This window comes from Vanessa atalanta, chromosome 29 (assembly GCF_905147765.1).
Source record: "Vanessa atalanta chromosome 29, ilVanAtal1.2, whole genome shotgun sequence".
In the NCBI taxonomy this organism is placed as follows: domain Eukaryota; kingdom Metazoa; phylum Arthropoda; class Insecta; order Lepidoptera; family Nymphalidae; genus Vanessa; species Vanessa atalanta.
The window spans coordinates 480090-504540 of NC_061899.1; the positions used below are offsets into that span (position 1 = coordinate 480090).

General features: G+C 38.6%; 1 protein-coding gene and 1 pseudogene across 2 annotated transcripts in view; one reads left to right on the forward strand and one right to left on the reverse strand.

Annotated features, from left to right (window-relative positions):
• The window catches only part of LOC125075027 (acetyl-CoA carboxylase), an 83806-nt gene that overhangs the window by 12244 nt on the left and 47111 nt on the right, over positions 1 to 24451 (reverse strand). For both annotated transcript variants that reach the window (XM_047686574.1, XM_047686575.1), the window contains 24 exons: positions 24193 to 24359; positions 23652 to 23863; positions 22997 to 23102; positions 20815 to 20952; positions 20182 to 20288; positions 19659 to 19795; positions 19427 to 19513; positions 18905 to 18987; positions 18402 to 18511; positions 18191 to 18319; positions 17916 to 18098; positions 8258 to 8397; positions 7232 to 7442; positions 5893 to 5985; positions 5354 to 5511; positions 5088 to 5268; positions 4439 to 4554; positions 3561 to 3681; positions 2984 to 3080; positions 2557 to 2663; positions 1327 to 1428; positions 974 to 1076; positions 594 to 694; positions 30 to 200 (listed from right to left, as the gene is read on the reverse strand). In XM_047686574.1, coding sequence (XP_047542530.1) covers positions 30 to 200; positions 594 to 694; positions 974 to 1076; positions 1327 to 1428; positions 2557 to 2663; positions 2984 to 3080; positions 3561 to 3681; positions 4439 to 4554; positions 5088 to 5268; positions 5354 to 5511; positions 5893 to 5985; positions 7232 to 7442; positions 8258 to 8397; positions 17916 to 18098; positions 18191 to 18319; positions 18402 to 18511; positions 18905 to 18987; positions 19427 to 19513; positions 19659 to 19795; positions 20182 to 20288; positions 20815 to 20952; positions 22997 to 23102; positions 23652 to 23863; positions 24193 to 24359 — 3160 coding nt within the window. The remainder of the gene's footprint in view (positions 1 to 29; positions 201 to 593; positions 695 to 973; positions 1077 to 1326; positions 1429 to 2556; positions 2664 to 2983; positions 3081 to 3560; positions 3682 to 4438; positions 4555 to 5087; positions 5269 to 5353; positions 5512 to 5892; positions 5986 to 7231; positions 7443 to 8257; positions 8398 to 17915; positions 18099 to 18190; positions 18320 to 18401; positions 18512 to 18904; positions 18988 to 19426; positions 19514 to 19658; positions 19796 to 20181; positions 20289 to 20814; positions 20953 to 22996; positions 23103 to 23651; positions 23864 to 24192; positions 24360 to 24451) is intronic.
• On the forward strand, positions 6805 to 16177 carry LOC125075028 (annotated as a pseudogene).

Consider the following 24451-nt stretch of genomic DNA (forward strand, 5'->3'; position numbering starts at 1 on the left):
TTATATAATTGAACGCAACCGCGACGTACCCGCGGGATCTTCCTCTCGCGCGCGTACTCGGAGGCGCGGTAGAAGAGCCAGTCCTCCTGCGGGCCGAAGGAGCCCATGTAGTGCGTCAGGTCGTTGGCGATGAGCACCACGTCGCGCCCCTCGGGGCACTCCGGCGTGCACAGCGACAGGCGCCACGCCACCATGCCCACCTGCCACATACACATACATACACACCGTACAGGCTGCACTTCAGCACTACTCGTACACTCTTTAATCTCTTTAAAAATTTGGATTTGATTCTTTATTAAATAAAACAACGAACACAATTGTCTGGTATTGTTCAGTCGTGTAAAAATGCCATTCCACACGAATCGACATATAGAATTTCATGGATTTTTATTAAATACCAGTGGTTTATCAACAGAATCAAAATTAGACAAAACCTCATGTTAAATAAACCAAAAAAACCAAATTGAAGTCCAGTGGTTCTAGCGCAGTCTACGACTAGCTTCTGGCACCTTTTTTTTTTTCTCGGCACGTCGTACATCTCTTGTTTATCAAACTCACAGCTAGAGTCCAAAGCGAACAGGTCCAATACTCACGGTGTTCTGTCCGGGAAGCCTTGTGACTTCCACCACGCGCCGCTCGCCGTCCGGTTCGATCACCAGCTCCACGGAATTCATGACGTTGTCAGGAGGGGGCCCTGAGTAACCACACAATACTCAAAGTCATTATTTAAGTATTTGAAGAGATATCTTCTACCAACTACTACTACTTAATACAGCGTTTTTTTATTGTTATTGGTGTCAGTAAAATAATTAAATTATATATCAGAAATGTTAAATTAATATAATTAAATACGATTATTACTTCATACCAATAATAGACACTATGTCACCTCGAGGTTTTCAATTCGCTTTGACTTTCATTTCTACCGAGTTAACAATTTATTACATGACCAAATTAAAAAGTCCAAACTCACCATCAACGGTGCCTTCGTCGATGCACTCCCGCCACCGCTTCTCAACCACTTGTCTGAACATGTCCGGTATATCGTACACGTATGTGGTGCCTTGCGACGTGGCCTGTGGAAAAAACGGATTGTTTCAATTTGGGCTACGGCACTTTTGATAATGTTTGGAACTTATCGGTATTTATTTATCTGGCGAAATTATTAGCACAAGCTCCTAATTTAGCGACATATTTTTTTTTAAAGAAGAAATAAGTCTCCCTTGATTTAACATTCGAAATATTTATTTTTTTATTATTTATAATAATATTTTGTGCTTGCTCAGACAATCTCTTTTCTTTAAAGGTGATCTTTTAAAAGCTTACCAAAAACCTCTTCTGCTGCAAATAGTCTTTTGTGACGTAGGGAGTCGATATCGGGAGACCGTGCATCGGACCCTGCTTCGGTCCGAACGATTGGAATATTATCTGTAAAAAAAATTATTATACATGTTTATACTTGTAACAAAAGCGCCTCATTGATCAAGTGGTTAGATTAAAAGGCTGCAGTTACGAATAGCCCTGGGTTTAAATCCTTGGTCGTGTTAATAAATAGTTGTTTTAGATTTATTTTCAAGAAACTGTGTATAAGAGCCGAGATGGCCCAGTGGCTAGAACGCGTGCATCTTAAACGATGATTGCGGGTTCAAACCCAGGCAGGCACCACTGAAATTTCATGTGCTTAATTTGTGTTTATAATTCATCTCGTGCTCGGCGGTGAAGGAAAACATCGTGAGGAAACCTGCGTGTGTCTAATTTCAACGAAATTCTGCCACATGTGTATTCCGCCAACCCGCATTGGAGCAGCGTGGTGGAATATGCTCCAAACCTTCTCCTCAAAGGAGAGGAGGCCTTTATCCCAGCAGTGGGACATTTACGGGCTGCTAATGTGTTATAAAAGAGCCAGACAATAGATTGTCTTTATTTTCAAACACACAGTTGTATACACAGTGTAATAACTGCGCACAGTTGGCAAATCTTTAAGAATGACCATAGCCGGAATGAATTCTTCACTGACGTCCAGGACGACATTTTTTCGATAATCCATTATGAATACCTGAATTATAAGAATAATTGACGCGATACCATTGGTCGAGAGCTCTTGCTCTTAATGTGAAAGAAGTTAATTCATCTTTTTTAATAATATATCGACATCCATACTCATTTATAATATTATAAAGAGGTCATATTTATTTGTTGTTTGTTCAAAATCTAAATATTCATTATTCATGTGGGCTCATTCAGTTATTCAGTTTTTTCACTAATAGAAATCTACATTATGGAGTTTTCTTAGATTTTCGCGATTATTACACATTGAAATAAAATTAGTTTTTAACGGATTTAACGGCAGGCAGACTGTCTGCCCGTGACCACGAACACTGCAAAGTGCTCGAAACGTCGGGATGTTAAAATAATTAATATACGCGATTAAATCCGTTAAAAACTAGTTTTATTTCATTATGGAGTTATTATATTATTATTGAGTGTTATGGTAATAAATTCTACCCGTGCGAACCCGGGTCCGATCGCTAGTGTATAATATGTCTAGGTGCTCACCACGCCGGTCCTCGGGTCGATGACCTCCTCGTACGTGTACACGTCCAACGAATAGCCCGAACCGTTTGAGAGACAGAGACGGATATTCTTCGTCGGAGCTCCGGGCCCTTGGAACAAAGGAAATTATCAAAACACATGTTTTTAAACAAAAATAGCCGTATACATAAGTTTGTATTAATTTAAATTTAGAAAAGCAATCGAAGTAATGCTTTGTAGTTGCTATAGCCAAAATTCGGTATTAACTCAATATCATCTTTTATTTAAAAAAAATCAATGTGATTTATATTATTTTTTGTAACCATAAAGTGTGCAACATAGTTGCGAACAGCGTGCGAGTAAAAACGATAAGATGATTCGCCATTTATATAAAAAAAAACAGTATTAACAATTCCTTCTGTATAAGGTATTGTTCAAATATGTCACTAACCAATTCTGAGAGTAAATCTGATCTCCGCCTGCAGGACTCTCAGCTTCCAGAGCCGGGGCCCGTACCTCATCACCATACCGAGCACCGACTCTTCGATCTGTCGAAGAGAAACATATCTATTACAATTGTTTATAAGCAAACTATAAAATAAGGACAGGAACAAACGTAAATGTCCTGTAGCCCTTCTACTGAGAATAATTATATGAATTATTATGCCTTATTTTTCTTCCAGTGCAGTTTGGTGGGTAAACATGTGTCATAATATCCTACACATGCAGGTTTTCTCACGATGTCTTTCCCCATCGTCGAGCACGAGATTAATTATATATAAAGTCTAAATAAATTCCATTAAATCTTAATGATGCATGTACGGATATAATTAGAACTAAATATATTTAAACCCCAGTTTTACCTAAATATATTTAAACCCCAGTTTAACCCCCTCGAGGGGTGAATTAAAAAGTAGCCAATGTCCTTCTCCGAAACTCAAACTCTCTACATACCAAATTTCATCTAATCCGTTCTAGAGTTTAAAAGTATTAGTTAGTACTTAAATATGTTATGTATGTATGATAACCTTAGCGATATCCATGATGACGGTGGGACCGAAGTTCAAGAATATGTGGTTGCAGTCGGTCCTCTTCGCGAGCTGGTGAGAGAACGCAACCTCCAGCTCGTCCATCGCTTCCAACAGCACTCTGTATACATAAACAAATCAAGAATATAACAAATGTATATACTTCACACGAACAACTACATTTTTGTATTGAACGGAGGCAATCGTAATTAAAATTATGACAAATTTAATTTCTTCTTTTGTCACCAGTACTGATAGTAGTACGTGCAATAGTGTTGTTTTGTCACCAGTACTAAAACACTCACGCAAAAATTTAAACATTCACAATTTATGTGCAATAAAATAAACACCGTATAGTAAGGTGTGAAGTTGTCTATTTCGAGTGACTTGACATTTAACTGACGGTTTAGCGAGCACCTTCGCCGTGTAGGCAGTCTATCATATAGTTGTCACCCTATGAACGCGTATTATAAAAATTCACGGTTACTTTTTCATAATGCGCCTAAGGAAGTATTAGTTTACCAAAAAGAAATAACATATTGTCTATTCCAATGGCAGGAGGAGTGAAGAGAAATAGACGACTATGACCTTGAATTTTAAATGTCGTCGAAGTTACTAGAACTTTGGAATGAAAATCAAATTAATTCAAGGTTTGTTTAATTTTACTCCTCTCGCTATTGAAATTGAAAGTTCGAGCGTGACTGAGCAACAATCAACAACACTGTCATCTCATCTACTGCATCTGTCTTAATATGCCTTGCTAATCAATCTGTTGCGTCTGATAGCCCTTTTATTGAGAAAATATTAATAATACATAATACTAAGACGGACCGTGAAACAGGGCGTTTAACGTGGATTAAGCTACTGCCAATAGTTACCTCTCCCCCTCGTTCTGTAGATATTCGAAGGACGCCTCCTTGGTGATAAGGTCCTGATGCCTGATGATGGAACGTATGAAGAACCTGAAGTCCGTAACCTCTTGGCCTTTCTTTACCTACAGATGATAATATTTTTAATTAATAATTCTATTCATTCAAGAGCTCGAACGATTTTACTAGCTTCGAATTCTTTTTTTTTTTATGTTATAGGGGGCAAACGAGCAGGAGGCTCACCTGATGGAAAGTGATTACCACCGCCAATGGACATCTGCAACCCCAAGGGGGTTTCAGGTGCTTTGCCGGCCTTTAAGGAATAAGTACGTTCTTTTCTCGAAGGTTCAAGATTCGGATCCAGATGTTTTTCATTACATTTTGTAAAATTATATACTTCGTTATATTACAGGATTCAATTGAATATTAAAGAATGCAACTACCGCTTCATAATGTAGATTCTACCGAGAATTGTAAAGAAACTCAGTAGTTTCTGAAACATGACAATGGTAAAGGATAATCGCCATCCACAGACATAAGCGCTGTAAGAAATAATACTCATTCCTTGGGAATAATGTCCTTTGACCTGTAGTTACATTGACAGTGCCACTGATGGTACTCATCAGTTATAATTTAATGACTACCTGATGGTATATACCTTGGCTTTCCCTAGATACAGGTGCATCTTCTGGTTGCTGGTCGGCAGAGCCTCCAGGTCGTAGCTCCTCATCCGGTAAAGCTCCAGCTGGAACGCGGAGGCGGGCTCCAAGTGGCGATAGATCGTGTCCTCCTTGAAGTCGTTACGCGCGCGGTACGTGAAGAACTTGGGGAACTGACGCCTGCGAACGTTTAATACGATATTAGATCCACCGGCACGCGGCGGGGTGCGGCGGGGGGGGGGGCGAGGCGGGGGCGGCGGCGTACTTGATGAGCAGCATGAAGGTGATGCGGCGGATGCGCTTGAGCGCCAGGTCGCGCGCGTGCAGGCGGCAGAAGTGCCCGAAGCGGCGCGACACGGCGCCGTCGTCGCTCTCGCCGCTGTCGCGCACGCCGATCATCAGGATGTGGATCGGCTCCAGCGGCTGCCGGGCGCCCGATACGCATTACATTTCTCGTTTTTATGACGTTAGGGAATATGCGTGTATATGGCATAGCTTATATAGAAAAATTCCGGCGGTGTGACGTCAGAGTCTATGATAAAAAATAACTCGTGATCTCGTGTAGAAGCGTTGTGCTCTGCGATGTTGACATGATTGTAGACTGTGACGTCACGTTCGATCGGGCCAACATTTAATTTCGCACTTATTTTTGTAATAAAAAAAACCACATAAATATTAAAAAATATTTATTGTGGATTTTAGAATCACACGCATATTCCCTATTTTCACTTCAATATCGACGGAATCTTTATAAAGTACTGTCAATCAAAATACTCTTATTTATTAGAACAGCCCGGTACTCACCACTTCTTCCTCAATGTTCGGTTTCAAATCGTGCCCAACGTTGATACTTGTGCTGTCCCTATTTTCACTGCCATCCTGCAGCGCTTGTAAATCCTACAACAAAATACCATTATAAATAAATAAGTCAAAATATACTTTATTAAGGTTGGTTTTTACTAGTACTTTTGAATTATCGCTTTAGAGAACTGTATCTAGTCCAAAGGTAAAACCAAAATGTAGATTTGACCGAGAAGAACCGACAAAAAACGCAGTAATTACTCATTGCCAATATTAAATTATTTTTAATAACATTGCACAAAGGTCGTTTGAAAATGTATTGTGAGTTAGTACATTTTTAGAAATGATATACAATAGGTATCAATTATCTTAAGAAGATTTGTTCCACAGATAATAAAGATGTTTGCTTTATTTTATTAAAGTAATAAAAAATTTAATAAATAAAATTATTAGTAGATATTTTTTTTTGGAAATCAAAAATGTTTGGAAATGCAATGTTATGTTTATTTATTTTACAGTAATACCCCGACTTACGCTACCTCGACATACGCGAATTTGGAGTTACGCGATTTTTTAATTTTCTAGTCTATTTGTCTTTCGGAAAAAACTCTGTCTATTTTTTTTCTGTACTGAGACGCAGGCAGAATCAGTGCCAGGGCCTGACGAAATTGGTAATGTGATGAGAGACGTTGTCGAACTTGTTAGACAAATAAATTTAAAAGTGAGTAGCGATGACGTTCAAGAATTGCTGGATTCACACAACCAGGAGCTTAAAATTGATGAGTTAATAAAAATGCGTAAACAAGAGGAAGACATTAAGAATCTTGATTCTTCGGGCACAGTTCAATTGACAGTTGGAAACTTGTGTGAAGCCCTCAGTTCAATTGAGAAAGGGTTAACAATTATGGAAAGCATATGTAGATTTCGAACGAAGAGCGCATTTCTGTTACAAAACAAGGAATAAAAAAATTACTAGCATGCTACGAGCAGATTTTACTGGAAAAGAAAAAATCATTGACTAGTCAGAAGACTTTGTTAGATTTTATGAAACCCCTTACAATAAAATAATTTCGAATTGTGTTTATACAGTTTTTAATAATATATTTTGTCATATTATCTACAACTAGTTACACATTTATTTCCTAAATGATTGTTTTACTTACTCTCCGGTCCCAACTAAACATACTTTGTGTGTCTTTATATGCAAAATTGTACCCCGACTTACGCGAATTCGACTTACACGCATAGCGCTCGGTCCCACCTATCGCGTAAGTTCGGGGTATTACTTTATTAACTCTCTATTGCACCCAAACTTAAAACTAAAAATTTAACTCAAATTCACCTCTTTCCTGACGGTGGCTGAGCTGGCAAAGTCGTGCACGAGGTCCAGCAGCTCGTCCGCGTACTCCACAAACTGCTCGAACGAGTCGAAGGCGGCCAGCGCCCCGGTGCGGTGGTGGCACTTCCTCATCGCGGCGGTGGACAGCTCCGCGGGAACGCCTTCCTGATCCTGGGCTGACGCCAGCTCGATCTCCGATTGACTTATTGGTATTCTGGTAACGAACATTTATACATATAAATATTTATTCGTTTTCATTTACATTATTTAAAATATCAAAGAAATATTACATACCGATTAAGAACTGTCTAAAAATATATATAAAAAGAAATGTATTCGGTATTGACACCAAATTAAACTGAAAGCATCCGCTGAAATATTCCAACTCACAGAAACAATTAACAAAATTTATAAAGATTGAAAAGAAAAATACATTTTTGTAGCGACTGTACATCATTTTCTGTATTCTTTTCAAGACGTTTCAACATACAGATATGGAATCAATTTACTTTACTTTATCAATTATTGTACACTACACAGAGAATATAAATATTTATAACTTAGATCCAGTCTAAATAAAAGACGCGGACAATTTTGGCGACCTTATCGCTACATAGCGGTCTCTTCCAATCCAACGGTTGTTAGGATAGCTCATAGAATTAATTAACCAATTTATTAATCTTTACTTGGTGGTAGGTCTTTGTGCAAGCCCGTCTGGGTAGGTACCACCCACTCATCAGATATTCTACCGCCAAATAACAGTACTCTGTATTGTTGTGTTCCGGTTAAAAGGGTGAGTGAGCCAGTGTAATCACAGGCACAAGGGACATAACATCTTGGTTCCCAAGGTTGGTGGCGCATAGGTGACGTAAGGAATGGTTAATATTTCTTACAGCGCCATTGTCTATGAGCGGTGGTGACCATTTACCATCAGGTGGCCCATATGCTCGTCTACCAACCAATACCATCAAAAAAAATGTTGATTTGTAATATATTATTTCGTTCGAAGGTACAGAAAACTTAACAAACCTATTCGGATGACCAGTCGGTAGCACGAATTGGAAATGAACGACCCCCAATTCGCCGGACAGCGCCAAATGCTGCAGACACGTGATGTCGTAGGACGTGTACGCGCGACGGACGTATACTTCCAGCGCTGCGTTACATACCTGTAGGATAATGTAAATATATAATACCACTGTACTGTTCCAACGAATTGCCCAGTGACGGAAAAGTCTTGGAATTCTGTGAAAACAATTCCCAGCTCAAAATGTCATGTTTTATTTGGTGGGTGGAAGAAGATTTCGGTCTTCTGGTATATTACATTTTGAATGGATAAGTGGCTCTTAATTATTCCAGAACATATACTAATACAGCATCGTAATCTGACTATAACATACTATAACAGCATAAGAGATAATGCATTTAGCCATAAATTGGATTCATATGTCCTGAAAAGTATAATAACAATAATATTACGCAAAAATTCAATTGTTTTTCTTTTGTTTCATCCTTTTTATTAAATTGAAAAAATTAATTCGTTTGTTACACTTAACGTCTTAATTACTCAAGTGATCATAGTGAAATTTAGCATTCGCATTGTGACCAGAAACCCCCCCCCCCCCCAAACGCATCACACGCGGCTACAGTCACGAGCAGAAACTAGTTCCTAATAACTTTTAATAAGCATAATTCAACTTAATAAGAACTTAATTCATTAAGATATTATTTTATTCCGTTTGATTTATTACATCGAAAGGTTATGACAATTTTTTATCATTAAATAATTTCTATCATAAAGCTCAAACACTAATTGCTAATTTAATATTAAATAAGATATTATCTATAGTAATATAATCGCAACGATTCCTTTGAACACGATATGCTTTTACACATTACTTGTATTGCCTGAGGCATTATCAAGGATGCCAAGAACGACCAAGCCGAATATTTGTAGCAATTTATTTCACACGAGTTGGTAACAGTACTGTAAATGTTACACTGCTAGACGAAGGCGTTCGCAAATTTTGAGAGCTTATTTCACCAAGCATTAATGAGGCAAAATTTCATCTGATACACGATCATCGTCCTCCTGCCCTTGTCCCAATTTAACTTGGGGTCGGCGTAGCATGTCTTCTTCTTGCATACTTCTCTGTCAGACGTCATCCCACAAGTAACATTCTTTCTAACCATATCGTCTTTCACACAATCCATCCATCGTTTCTTTGGTCGTCCCCTCCCTCTATAACCATCCACATACACTCTCAAAACCTTTCTCACAACATGCTCCTCATTCCTCCGCATGACATGCCCATATCAAGACAGCCGGTTTCCAGATAGCTTCTCATTCCTTACTCTATCCATTCATCTGATACACGAAATTAATTAAAATACATTTTAAGTAGAAACAACTTACGGTGCCCAACAGAATACTATTTATTGCCAAAGGTTTTTTTGAGAAATTTCTTTGAATAGGATCTATGGTATATCGGTCAATGTATTAGGTAGCAAACGCAAGATCAGATTTAATCGTACTGAGAGCGATCATAATTGAAACTATAACTTGAAAAACTTCTTGGCGAGTTTTAGTTTATTCTAGATCAAAATGTCGCCTACGATTTACTCCAAAATCCAAACTGGAATTACTCCAAAAGTCTGCGGAAATATATCTTTGACATAACAAAACTTAAAACGTCAATAGTTCAACGGCTTTATCGATCGATGTTAATTGCAGTAATTGAATCCTGACCATTAGAGCTACTGTAGTGTCATTTCTGACACAAGTTTTACTGTTAGATTAATTGGAGAAAATATTTGGAATGGACAGACATTTTTTTCATATATAAAATCCTAGACACAATTTCTGAACACCCTGCTTGTATACTTATATGAGCAATTGAATAAAAAGCTGTTAGATACGTTATCTTTATAGATATCCATTAGAAACTTTACAAGATGGACGACCACAAAAGCAGCAAGAATAATAATAAAGGTAATAACAGCTAATGATCGGTTTCTGAAACTTTTACCAAAAAAAATCTATCTATTCTTTTAAAATCAAGTTAATATTTGCTTTCGTTTAGCGTTCATAGTTGCTTTAGCAGCTAGCTAATAAGGCGAGGTCCTTGGTTCAAACTCCACATCGGCACGTATAAAAGCTATTGGATGTTTCTGTGTAGTTCGTGGTTTAACCCATAAATACTGCCCAAGACCTCTCATGCTAATGATAATATATACCCAGACTTCTTATGACACGTAAACCAAAACTTTAGATATCCTCTACAAAGCATAAAGTCTATTAATATTATAAGCTAAGTAAAATTAACACGATACTCTGTATGACTGTCTATCCGTCTATGCTCTTTCACGGTAATACCACTAAATTTGATGAAATTTGGTATGAAGCGAGCTTGAACTTCAAGGAAGGACATAGACTTTTTTATACCTAACACCTGAATATCAACCTTCACCAGCGAAACCACGAACGACAACTAGAGAACAATATATAACATAATATAATTTTATAGAAATAATTTACACGACCTTTGTTGACACGTACAAGATTATACCCTTCGTGATGGGAGTCGGGTTAATATACCCGAATCCGAAGACGGAGACGCGACGTATAGTCGGTATATGTAAGTATCGTTTCACTATTTTATCTTTTCTATATTAACTGGTCTTCAAGTATTGACTGAGTTTCTTGCCGGTTCTTCTCGGTAGAATTTACATTCGGAACCGATGGTAGCTTTACTTTAAATAGTTTGTTAAATGACGATTCAAAAGTGCTTGTAAAAGCCTACTTGAATAAAGTATATTTTGATTTGATTTGATTTGGTGGACTAACATCTCCTATCCTATTAAGAAGATATCATCTTATTCTAGGCTGATCCAAGTATGGCAAAAGTTTAATTGGAATTATGTAAATTTAAATTTAAACGTTATTAAGTACTAAATAGAATTCACTTTTGCCAGCAAACTAAGCGTCAAAGCAAACTTTTGTTACAGTATCTAGTTTCCTATTTCATTTCCAGTGCTTGTCCTAATTAGTGTTGTACCTTTATCGATAATGATTCTAATCGATATGTACAATTGCTGGAAGCGACGTGACATCATCAACATCATCAGACATAGCACTGTCGTTGGACCGTTTCTCGGGGGTATATTCAAGGTAAGTATATTTCATAAATCAATTAAAAAAGAAGGGGTGAATAAAGTAATTTCATCCATAGTGCCTAATTTTAATTCTAGACATATTATACTGAGCAATAATTATTGATTAAACTTAACCTAATTAATATATCATCAAGACTATCTGATTTAGATAATAATTTGTATTTCAGACAGCATAAATAGATATATCGAATAGATCAATACAATTATGTACTTTAATCGATATTCCTCGTCTGTCTAAAGTTCATGTTTAGTATATCGTTATACAATATCTTATTTTTTAATCAAAAATACGTGGCATTTGGGGAAATTGACTTAATGCTCACCATGATCCATATATATAACACTGAAAGGAGTCGAGAGGGCCTAGAGTTAACGCGTGCATCTTAACCGATGATTGCGGGTTCAAACCCGTGCTCGGCGGTGAAAGAAAACATCGTGAGGAAACATACATGTGTCTAATTTCAACGAAATTCTGCCACATGTGTATTCCATCAACCCGCATTGGAGCAGCGTGGTGGAATATGCTCCAAACTTTCTCCTCAAGGGGATAGGAGGCCTTAGCCCAGCAGTGGGAATGAATGTACATTAACAATGTAAAAAAAAGCTCGAGTTGGTAACAAAGAATCCCATTAAACGAGTTCGTAAAATCAATTCATAAAAGCCAACATTTGCCAAACAGCGACAAACGTTGGTGTCAAACTTATAACCGACGAACATGAAACAACGCAAGAAATAGCGACTTAAAATTGACCATTACCCCATCAGATGTTCATCATGTACTACAAGAAGATACCCGCAAAGGGAATCGTCGACGAAATCGACAACGACTATGCATCCTTTAACAGCCTACCCCCCAGTTACAAGAGTATCATTAACGAGAGCATATCCAACAGTTTGTTGTACAGCGAGAAGTGCTGGGCCGTCACTGTTATCACTTGTGTCATGACGTTTCCGTTCATGGCTGTCACGTTGAACATATACAACTTCCTTTTCAAATCCGAACCCACAAAGCACATGGTACACGACCTGATCATACCATTTATGGAACCGGAGGGGAGGTTCGATTCGCCGACCTTCGAAATAATGTTCATTTACATGTTGTACGCTTGCTTGTTATACGTCATAAACTTCACCGGGTACGATGGATTTTTTGGACTATGCATCAACCATGCTTGCTTGAAAATGGAGCTGTATTGTAAGGCGGTTGAAGACGCGCTGAGAGCAGCTAGCGAAATGGATATCCATGATAGAATTGTTGATGTTATTCGAGAACAGAATAAATTAAAGAGGTAATATAAACACATGTATATGTTACTGTAAAAGCTGGAACTACGGTAAATATAACCTAAGATTTACCGATTATGAATGGTAAATGGCCATAAAACTTTGTGATTTGAACTTTTACCATCATTCACTTGGTAAATCTTAGGATTTACATGTTAGGTTAGGTTGAAATGGTGAAAGTCCGAAAAAGTCGTCCCTTTATAATAAATACTTACATTTACCAACTCATATCGGTAAATCTTAGGTTTTACTGGAAAATCTTAAGATTTACCTTAGTTCGAGCTTTTACAGTAACATATATACCAATTTAACTCCATTAGCACGATCACTTTTGGATTCGTATGAATGTAAATATATTACAGGTTAAGTATGATTCAGAGAAGAACCGACAAGAGTGAGAACTTCTTCACGTTAGTTTAATTTGGAGACACAAGTGTGAGAGCTTACTTGTTGACTTTCAGACAGGACGTAGTAATTATATTTAACTGTAATTTTTTTTTTTGGAAATGATGCTGTTGTTCTCGGAATCTACGTTCGGAACCGGTGGTAGCTTTACATTTGATACCGTTCTGTAAAATGGAAATTCAAAGCTACTTGTAAAAACCTACTTAAATAAAGTATATTTCATTATTATTATTAAATAATATATGCTAAATAATTGAAGGACGAAATGATAGAAAGCATCGACCTCAGTCATGTCAGAACTTTCAGAACATAATCTGAAACATGCAGGATACTTGACAACATCATCATTTACTTGGTGGTAGGGCTTTGTGCAAGCCCGTCTGGATAGGTACCACCCACTTATCAGAAATTCTACCGCTAAACGGCAGTATTCAGTATAGTTGTGTTCCGGTTTGAAGGGTGATTGAGCCAGTGTAACTACAGGCACAAGGGACATAACATCTTAGTTCCCAAAGTTGTTGGTGCATAGGTGATGTAAGGAATGGTTAATATTTCTTACAGCGCCATTGTCTATGGGCGGTGGTGACCACTTACCATCAGGTGGCCCATTTGCTCGTCCGCCTACCGATATGATAAAAAAAAACGCTACAGCACACGTACGATAGTGTTGCTTGCCTGAATTTCCAACCTGAATCCAACAACTGTTTATTCTTCTCTTCTTTCCTAATATTTATGCGACAACCGTATGGTATGGATAGTGTCATATTTAATCATAATTCACTTGTTTTAGATATGTAGATTTAATCCAGGATACCTTCAACATTTGGCTCGGCCTCATTTTAATCGCTACAATGATACAAATTGGAACTTGTATGTATCACATAACAGAGGTAAGCTGTAGAGCAATAGATTATTTGATATAAGTCGGACGGGCAATTGGGCCACCCGATGGTAAGTCGTTAACCACTTACCGTCAGGTGACCCACTAAGTGTTTTTGTGTTCGGGTTTGAAGGCTGAGTGAACTAGTGTAACTACAGGCACAAGGGACATAATATATTTGTTGCCAAGGTTGGTCCCGCATTGGCGATTAAAGGAATGGTTAATATTTCTTACAGTGCCAATTTCTAAGTGGATCCACTTAATATGAGGTACCTCATTAGCTCATCCGCCTACCTTATACATAAGAAAAACCGTCTTTACATCTGTCTATATCAAATAACCAGTTAAAGTAATTATAATATTTCTATAATTTTTTTCACTTCCAGGGTTACGGTTTGGATCTTCGGTACATCATTTTCATGACTGGAACAGTCATACATATATACCTACCGTGTCGATATTCAGCTAAACTTAAACATATGGTAAGTATACATTGTAAGTACAGAGAGTACCTAAATCCTCAACGAGCGGACGAGTGGACAAGTGGGTGTTCCAGCACAGACAAGACACGAAGCCCTACTTTACAAATTCGTTGTTTATTTCAGTCCAAATGAGCCGAGATGACCCAGTGGTTAGAACGCGTGCGTCTTAATCGATAATTACGGCTTCAAATCCAGGCAGGCACCACTGAATTTTCATGTGCTTAATTTGTGTTTATAATTCATCTCGTACTCGGTAGTGAAGGAAAACATCGTGAAACGGAAACCTGCATGTGTCTTAATTTACAGGTGGAAATTTACAGGCTGTTAATGTAAAAAAAATTGAATTTCAGTCCATGGAAACTGCTACGTTAATATACTGCTCGGGATGGGAGATCATACCTTCGAATAGTATCCGGAAAACTCTACTATTCATGATTGCTAGGGGCCAGGTACTATTTAACACATATTTCCTCTAAAAATAAATCACCAACAGTTCATGTGTGATTTTTCAACTAATAAAAATATATGTCATCTAGCTACGCTAGCATAGGGTACCATTGTAAATCAGCTTTGGGTTTTTGGAACCCCATTTGGAAACTGAATGGTGCACCTTAGGCCACGATTACTATCATTGCTTACCAAATCTCTTTTCTTGTATTTCTTTCCCCTTTTTTGTTGTTTTATTTTTTGTACATTAAGTAGTGTATTCTTTATTTTATTTTTTTATACTTTTTCTAATAGTGCCTTGTCCTAAATAAACATTTCTTTCTTTTTTAAACGCAAGGGTATTTCTATATAAGTGTTATAAGTGTCGCTTTTTTGGGGAGCACGCTTACGCGAAGGTTTCATCTTAGATTAATAGTTTTAGAACGTATTTAAGACTAATATCCAATATATTATAACAATATATTCCCTTTTCGAAATACTTGCAGTATTTCCAATATCGTATATCCATGACTCATCCTTGGTGTTTGACTCATGGGATGAACCATAATAATTATTATTTACAGATACCCATCGAGATAACAGCGTTTAATATAATGATATTCGACATGGATTTATTTGTAACCGTAAGTTAATTTAGTATATATAATATTAATGTCAATAAAAAAAATAAGTTTCAAGAATATGAGTAGAGAGAGAAGGGGGGGGGGGTGTATGGGCGAATAGATTCACTATATGAGAATAGCTCTTTTTAAAATGAACACGAAACAATAAATAAAAATGTCTTGACGATGTACTGCACAATTGATCAGAGAATATCAACAACATCGCTTATATTGAATAACTATTGATTGTATGCAATGCAAATATGGAAGTATAGAAGCCGAGATGGCCCAGTGGTTAGAATTCGTGCAACTTAACCGATAATTGCGGGTTCAAACCTAAGCAAGCACCGCTGAATTTTCATGTGCTTAATCTGTGTTTATAATTCATCTCGCGCTCGGTGAAGAAAAACGTCGTGAAGAAACCTGCACGTGTCTAATTTCAACGAAATTCTGCCTCATCTGTATCCACCAGCCCGCATTGGAGCAGCGTGGTGGAATATGCTCCAAACCTTCTCCTCAAATGGAGAGGAGGCCTTAGCACAGCAGTGGGAAATTTACAGGCTGCTAATGTAATGTAATATGTATGGAAGTTACCAATTATAATATTTTAACTATCTTATTGTTACAGATACTGAACTCTTCGTATTCCATGTACACATTACTACGATCTTAGAAAAATTATTAGAGCACTTGAATTTTATACATGTTTTAAATACATTTATTTAGCAATCATTCTGTATTTTTTAAGCTTAATTTTATTATATTAATGACGGACAAATGGACCGACTGCTGATCACCACTCAGACATTGGCGCTGTTAGAAATTTTAACCATTCCTTACATTGCCTTTGAGATAAGGTGTAGTTACACTGGTTCTCTCACGCTTCAAACCGAAACACAACGATACTAAATTTTGCTCCATTGGTTTAGAATATGTGATGAAAGCGTGGAGCGCGGATAGACCTACTTAATATAATATTAAATAACGCATTTGTTTTTGCTATTCAACAAAACGGCCATTCAATTACATTTTACTGAAAATGATTTAACTCGCTAAAGTAAGTTCCACATTACTGATGTATTCGATACGTAGTTCAACATTAAGCTGCCTGACAGCCGCGGAGCGAAAGAGAGGGAGAGGTGTTGCGGCGAGAGAGGGACAGCGATATTTCTAATAAACTGTGGCGAGAGAGGGACAGTAATACTTGTATCTTTAGTTGAGCTGTTTTGAACTTTACTTATCTGATGTCAGCTTCTTATTGTATTAATAAAAATAAATATTGAAATGAATTGTTTAACTTTTAGTTACTGTATGTACAATAATGTTACAAATGCGAAAGTAACTCTGATGTCTTTGATATGAGGCGAGCTGTAACTGCAAGGACAAAGGCTTATTTCTAATACCTAACATCTCACGACTACTTCTAAAACGCGAGCGATAAAAAAAATCTTGATTAAATGTACAGTCGGGGTAAGAAAAGGTTCGTCACCTTAAGGTCTATTTTCGTGTGCTCAGTATGAGCGATAATCTGCTTTACCGATTGAGTTTGACATATTGCGTCGCAATGTACACTATTTTGAACCCAGTTGTCATACTGTGTTAGTGTAATTGTATGTGCATTAGCAGCCCGTAAATGTCCCACTGCTGGGATAAAGGCCTCCTCTCCCTTTGAGGAGAAGGTTTGGAGCATATTCCACCACGCTGCTCCAATGCGGGTTGGCGGAATACACATGTGGCAGAATTTCGGTGAAATTAGACACATGCAGGTTTCCTCACGATGTTTTCCTTCACCGCCGAGCACGAGATGAATTATAAACACAAATTAAGCACATGAAAATTCAGTGGTGCCTGCCTGGGTTTGAACCCGAAATCATCGGTTAAGATGCACGCGTTCTAACCACTGGGCATGTATGTATGATTTAGTTTCATAAAGTACTAAAAGTTTACGACTTGATAAAGGTTTTCTTACTCTGACTGACGTTGAAATTTCGCTAAATCCTCGTTCCGTACGCATATATTTTGCAGTACTAAAGAAAGTTTTGTTTCCAAACAGAAAACAAAAACCAAATATAGAACATTAGATAGAGGAAACCCTTTTTTCGTTGAAAAAACGCTCTTAAGCGTTTTCCCTAAGTGAAGAGGGATGCTGGAAACGACTGGTGCTACCGCAATACCCTCTAAAAGACCAACGATACCCACTCCGTCTCTTCAAAGGGGCATCACAGGATCGCTTGCTCATGCTACCGTGAAAAGCCCTTTGCTCAGAAGTTGTTATAATTTAGTTTTTAATTGGAATTCTTGAATAACCGACAAGAGCTGTATGAACTTATCATCATAAACTAATTCCTTTGGGCATCCTTCGCGGTCCGTATTGATTAATGTAACCCCCAATGAAACGTAATCTCGCTCACCGCGGCGTTCGTGTGGTAGAAGAAGTCGTGCAGTATGTCGAAGATGGACGTCTCGGAGAGGATCAGCTTCTGCAGGTTCTCGGGGTGGAAGTCGTGGCCGTACATGTCGACCGCCGACAGGAAGATGGACTCCATCTGGTTGTGGCGCAGCTCGTACGCGGGCTGGTGCGCGGCGATCAGCACCTGCGACAGTCAGCGAGCGTTCACAGCGCTGTCGCCCCACCACCAGCACCACCACCAGCACCACCACCACCGCCACCGCCGGCGGGCCGCACCTGCCGCGCCCGCAGCGCCACTCGGCTGTGCTCGGCGCGGTGCAGCGACGTGAGCTCGTTGAGCGTGGCCGCCAGCTCGTCCGTCAGCCCGGGCTCGTTGGACCACAGGTGGTCGATCAGCATGGTCACCTGACACACGAGAACGAGAGTCACTTAGCCTGGCGACATTATCTCACCATAAATATAATTAATTAAAGGGCGAGGCACTCACCAGCAGGTTCTTCTTGGCGACCTGGTTGTGCGAGAAGATGATGTTGGCGACGGGCTGCATGTCGTCCTTGTGGCGGTCGCGCAGCGCCATCACGCACTTGTCGTACGAGCCTGCGCACGAGCGGAACGCTTAACAAACTTACGACCTTTTGCTGGTAACTACGATAGGCGATACCTTCCCACAGATATCTCTGACTCAGTATGGTATCGTATGAGCCAATGGGACCTTCTCAATGACGCCCAGTAGACAATTCTACCGATAGGCAAAAAATTGTTTCATATTTTTTATGGCAAAGGGAGGCAGAGTGACAAATGGGTCACCCGATGGTAAGTGGTCACCACTACCCAACATCAGCGCTTTAAGAGAAATATAAGATAAGTATGGTACTACCCGTAGCTACCCAGACGGGCTTGCACAAAGCCACAATAAAAATATTTTTTAATATAGTCAATGTATTTCTGTATATCGGAAATAGTATCGTTATAAAATATATTTAGACTTACCCAATTGGAAGTTACTCTCGACCTGATAATATTGCTTGAGTAGATCGTGAACAGCTGCCTTCATGCGGCCACGGATACCATTCCTATAAGCAAAACATTTAAGAATTAAAATACTATTATCACATTTTACAAAAAAATATTATATCATCAACTATCATTTATAAATCTTCTTTACACTATGAATAACCAAATAAATTAACAAAAACAATATGGCATATGGGCCACCTGATGATAAGTGGTCACCACTGCCCATAGACAAGGCGCTGTAAAAAATATTAACCATTCCTTACATCACCAATGCGCCACCAACCACTGGCTCACTCACCCTTCTAACCGGAACACAACAATACAGAATACTGTTATTTGGCGGTAGAATATCTGATGAATGAGTGGTAGCTACCCAGACGGGCTTGCACAAAGCCTTACCACCAAGTAAATACTTATAGAAGACTTATAGAAGTCTCTCTAAATACTTATAGATTCACACGATATTCTTGTAAACATCGCCAAGTCCGAAATCACCTGTATCTCTGCACTAAGACGACCAAGGCTTGTGTGCTCATGAAGAACACATCGCGATCCGCTCTCTTCGCCAACGACGCCGCGTGACTGAAACGAACGAAGTTCATCTTTAATTTAAACAGACTTAAGTTGGAGAAACGATTTGTCTTAAACATGTCTTTACTATATTATATAAAGTTTAATTAATATGTGTTTTAATAATTAAACATTTAAACGGGAGGATTCAACTCACTGGTCGATGACGCTCGCGATTTGTTGACTGGGGAACTGAGCCAGAACACTGGTGATGTTCCTCTCGTACAGCGCCATCAGCTTGCGGACTTTCTTCTCCACGGAGAGGGGTATGCGGCCGGATGTGGACGACAGCACCTGGAGGCAAAGAATTTGATTTTAATCTGGGCGTTTTTAAAGTAATTTCAATCGAATATACATTATACAGCAACCATTTACAAATAGACTACGTGATTTTAAGTGAAAACAACCATCCATATACGTTGGCTCTGTAAGAAATATAAACGATTCCATATACCGCCAATGCACGCCCAACATTGGGAACTAAGATGTTATGTCCCTTGTGCCTCACTCCACTTTAAACCGGACTGTTGTTTGGCGGTAGAACATCTGATTAGTAGATATTACTACCCAGATGGGATTGCCCAAAGTACTACCACCAAATAAAATATGGTTTAAATAAAAAAAAATCTTCATAATTAACGAAATTGTGTGTGATCTTATATATAACGTAAGTTATTAACCTCTTGCAATTCAAGTAGAGGTAATGAAGGATCTCGCAGACTCTGCATGAACTTCTCGACGACCTCTCGCAACCTCGGCGTGTTGTACGGGTCGGGGAGGCAATAACCTATAAAATAACATTATTATTAAGACTATATAGAATCAATGTAAGATGTCTTCATTGAAATATGCGCTCTAACACTTTGTTTTAAGGTCGAATTTCTGAAGTTCCTTTATTTCAAGTAACAAATTGTATTTTCATCCCCACTCCTTGTCCAAGCTTTAAGCTAAGATGTAGGAATGGTTAAGAATAATAGTAATTCCTTAAAATAGGGGCATTGCTATTAGTAATAGACTTAATTTAGCATCCCATATGAGGAAGTGCGAAAGGCCTATGACCTCCGTCAGTTCCGTTAAGGTCCAATAATGTAGTCGTTAAGTCTCCTCTTGTTTATGATTAAATACTATCAAAAATTTTCCATTAAAAACACAGCTTATCGTCAAAAATCATTAGTGACAAGGCAAGTGACAAATGACATCTTTAAAGTGAACGAAAACCCAACTCGACAGTCGAATCTATAATTTCATTAGTCTGAATATAATCTGTGGTCTAGACAACTGTCTATGCTGCCTAACTATGACATAGAACTCACCAGCGAGTGTGTTGTCTAATATTGCCCTGTATTTATTGTGGGCGTGATTCAGTTTCTCCGATAGTTGCGGGTTGTCCTCCAGCGGGAACTGTCCTTTGTAAGGCTGAGCTGTTGTCACTAGGGACGGATCGTCGAGTTCTGAAACATTGAATAAAAATTAAAATCTAACTCAACTATAACCAACATGTATAGACTAATAGTTTAATAATTTGACAAACAGCTACGCATTATTTTTTATAATAATATATATTTTTATTTTATTTACTGAATTCATTTTTATGAGATGAGCAATTGAGTTAAGTAGAGGTCACATGAAGGGCAAACCTTTATATATAAACATTGTAAGAACCGCATGACTCTTGCTGAATAATATTTCGTCATCCTGGAATCTAAGATAAGATATCCCTAGAGCCTGCTACTACACTGGCTTACTCACCCTTCGCAGAGTAAAAACAGTATAATAGTAGTCTGTGAATATCCCACTAACGAGAAAAAATCTCCTCCCCTCCTGAGAGTAAAGATTTGGAGCTCATTCTACCACACTTCTCGAATGCAGCTCGGTGAATTCACACGAGGCAGAATTTCATGTCATACATGAAGATTATTTTATCATCTACATTCTACACAAGAAACAATTTGGATTTACAAGGGGTCGCTCGACAACTGACGCTGGTGTTGAGCTCGTTAAAAATATTTACAGGGCCTGGGAGGAGTCACAGGATGCCTTAGGGATATTTTGTGATTTATCTAAGGCCTTTGATTGTGTGCAACACGAAACTTTGGTCAGGAAGCTACGTCATTATGGAATTAGGGACACTGCACTCAGTCTTCTGATTTCGTATCTGAGCAATCGCATTCAGAGGGTTGATGTAAATGGAAAGAGATCTCCCGGGTCTCCAGTTACTGTGGGGGTCCCTCAAGGATCAATTCTTGGACCATTTCTCTTCCTTGTTTATATAAATGACCTGCCACATCTCCTAGGTGATAAACTCGAGATAGTATTGTTTGCTGATGATACTTCTTTAATTTTTTAAATAAAAAGACGTCTTTTAATATATGACGATGTGAACAATACTCTCTCTGAAATAGTAAATTGGTTTAGTGTTAATAATTTAATGTTAAATAGTAAAAAGACTAAATGTATTAAATTCACTACTCCCAATGTAAGATGTGTCAAAACGAGTGTACGTTTAAATGGGGAAGCATTAGATGTTTTAGAATCAACAGAGTTCCTTGGTATGACAATAGACTCTAAGCTCCAATGGGGCCCCTATATATATAAATTGGCGAATAGACTCAGCTCTGCAGCCTATGCGGTAAAAAAAATTAGACTTTTGACTGATGTGGATACGGCACGCCTTGTGTACTTCAGTTATTTCCATAGTATAATGTCGTATGGCATCCTACTCTGGGGTAATGCAGCTGACATTAATACTATTTTTGTACTGCAGAAGAGGGCTATTCGTGCAATTTATAACCTGGGCCCAAAAGATTCGTTAAGAGGTAAATTTAAAGAAATTAAAATAATGACTGTCGCTTCTCAATTTGTTTTTGATAATGTTATGTATGTACGCAAAAACATAAATGATTTTCCCAGAAATTGTGACGTACATTCTATTAACACTAGGAACAAGAATAAACTTGTTACTCCAAGTACCCGATTACACAGGGTTAGTAACTCTTTTTTGGGGCAATGTATACGTTTTTACAACAGGATCCCAGAAAACGTTCAAAATTATTCAATTATAAAATTCAAAAGAGTCGTTAAAGAGCGTTTGTGTGCTAAAGGATATTACAACACTAATGACTTTTTAGTTGACTGCACACCTTGGGAATGAAATGATCGCCTCCAGGCTGTTTCAAACAACTAAAATATAATTATCATAGTACACGGAAAATGGTTAAAAAAAAATCCCGCTGAGTTTCTTTCGCCGGTTCTTCTCAGGTCCGAGGTGCTAAATTCCGAACCGGTGGTAGATTTTTGACAATCAATAAGCAAGTGTAAACACTTCTATATTGAATAAAGATTTTTGACTTTGACTTTGACTTTGACATCTCACGATGTCCTCCTTGAACACGGAGTACGAGATGATCAATAAAAACATTGGAGCGTGACCGGGTTCGAACCGGCATCTTCGAATGTGATCGACGAGAGCCAGCAGTGGGGGTGGGGGGTACCGACCCAGCGTGCCCATGAGCGTGCCCATGTCCAGCACGGCGCCGGGCCGCAGCGACCACGTCACGCGCCCCGCCTCGGGCGCCGACAGCGTCATCACCATCTTCATCACCTGCGGGCCGGGGAGGATGGCGGTTACTATGTTATTGTGATACATCTCTGCAGTCCGATGGTAGATATTTCTTTTTTTTATAAAATATTAAGTGAAGGGACAAATACGTTATGGTAAGGGGTCACCACCTCCATAGACACTAGTGTCGTAATAAATTTTTAATTATTCCTTACAACTCCAAAGGTCCAGCAACCTTGTGAGCTAAATTATAGTTACATTGACTCACTCACTTTTAAAACCTGACCACGACAATACAAAGTATAATGATAAAAATAAATGGCAACAGTTCGGTACTCAGACGAGTTTCAACTAATCCTATATTTAATAGAAGATATTTGTAATAGCAGTGAGTTAACGAGTCAACAGAGGCATCTAAATAAAAGTGAATGTCTTGAGACAAATATTGCTACCTCGTTCTTTTGTACCAAAAATATTAGTCGTAACAACCGAACTTGTTCTTCAGAGCGAATACACGATGTTTTCTATCACCCCGAGTACCCGTTCGATACCACCACGAGTGTCCCCTCCCCCGACGAGCCAACCGCGCACCTCGATCTCGGCGTAGGGCTGCCCCTTGTCGACGTGGCCGCCGTCCTCCACCAGCGTGTTGATGAGCTTCCCGGCGGACGGCGCTCGCAGCTTGGACGGGTCCTTCTCCTTCTCGAACACGACCGTCTGGTTGCCGATGACGATGCGGTACTTGTCCACTTCGTCGCGCAAGTAGGTCGTGTAGGAGGCGCCGTCGACGGACAGCAGGGTGCCTGTAATTATATGCCAATTTTATTTATGCTGATCTTCATATATATCTGTATTATATCTGTACCTATAAATGAGGGGATTTTTTAATAAAAACCTAAAAAACTATTTAACCAATATAGATTAAACTTATATCACAAGATACAACGCGGTTTGGAAAAGGTTTAAGTATATAAGTGGTTTAGCATTTGTTTAGCCGTAGGGCAACAGACAGTATGAATAAATACTACTATTGAAGTTTTACCCAATTTAACGGTCAATTTAAACCTACGACGTGTCTGAGCGTGAATTTCAGGTTCTTTTACATAGAAACACTTAATATATATTTACTAACCGCCATCAGTGAGTTTATGCACTTCTAACTCCTTGAAGCTTCCGTTCATTGACAAGAAGTAGGAAGTTGGACCGGATTTCGTAGCTTGGACCTTATATTTGTGTCCGCTGTGGATCAACTCCACATCGACACAGTTGGACAACTGACTCGACCCTTGGATTTGACCTCTGTGAACAAAGATATTATATTTGTTAAACAAAAAAAATATTTAAGGTTTTATTATAAAAGTCAGGTGGATTAAGCGCTATGACAATAAAAC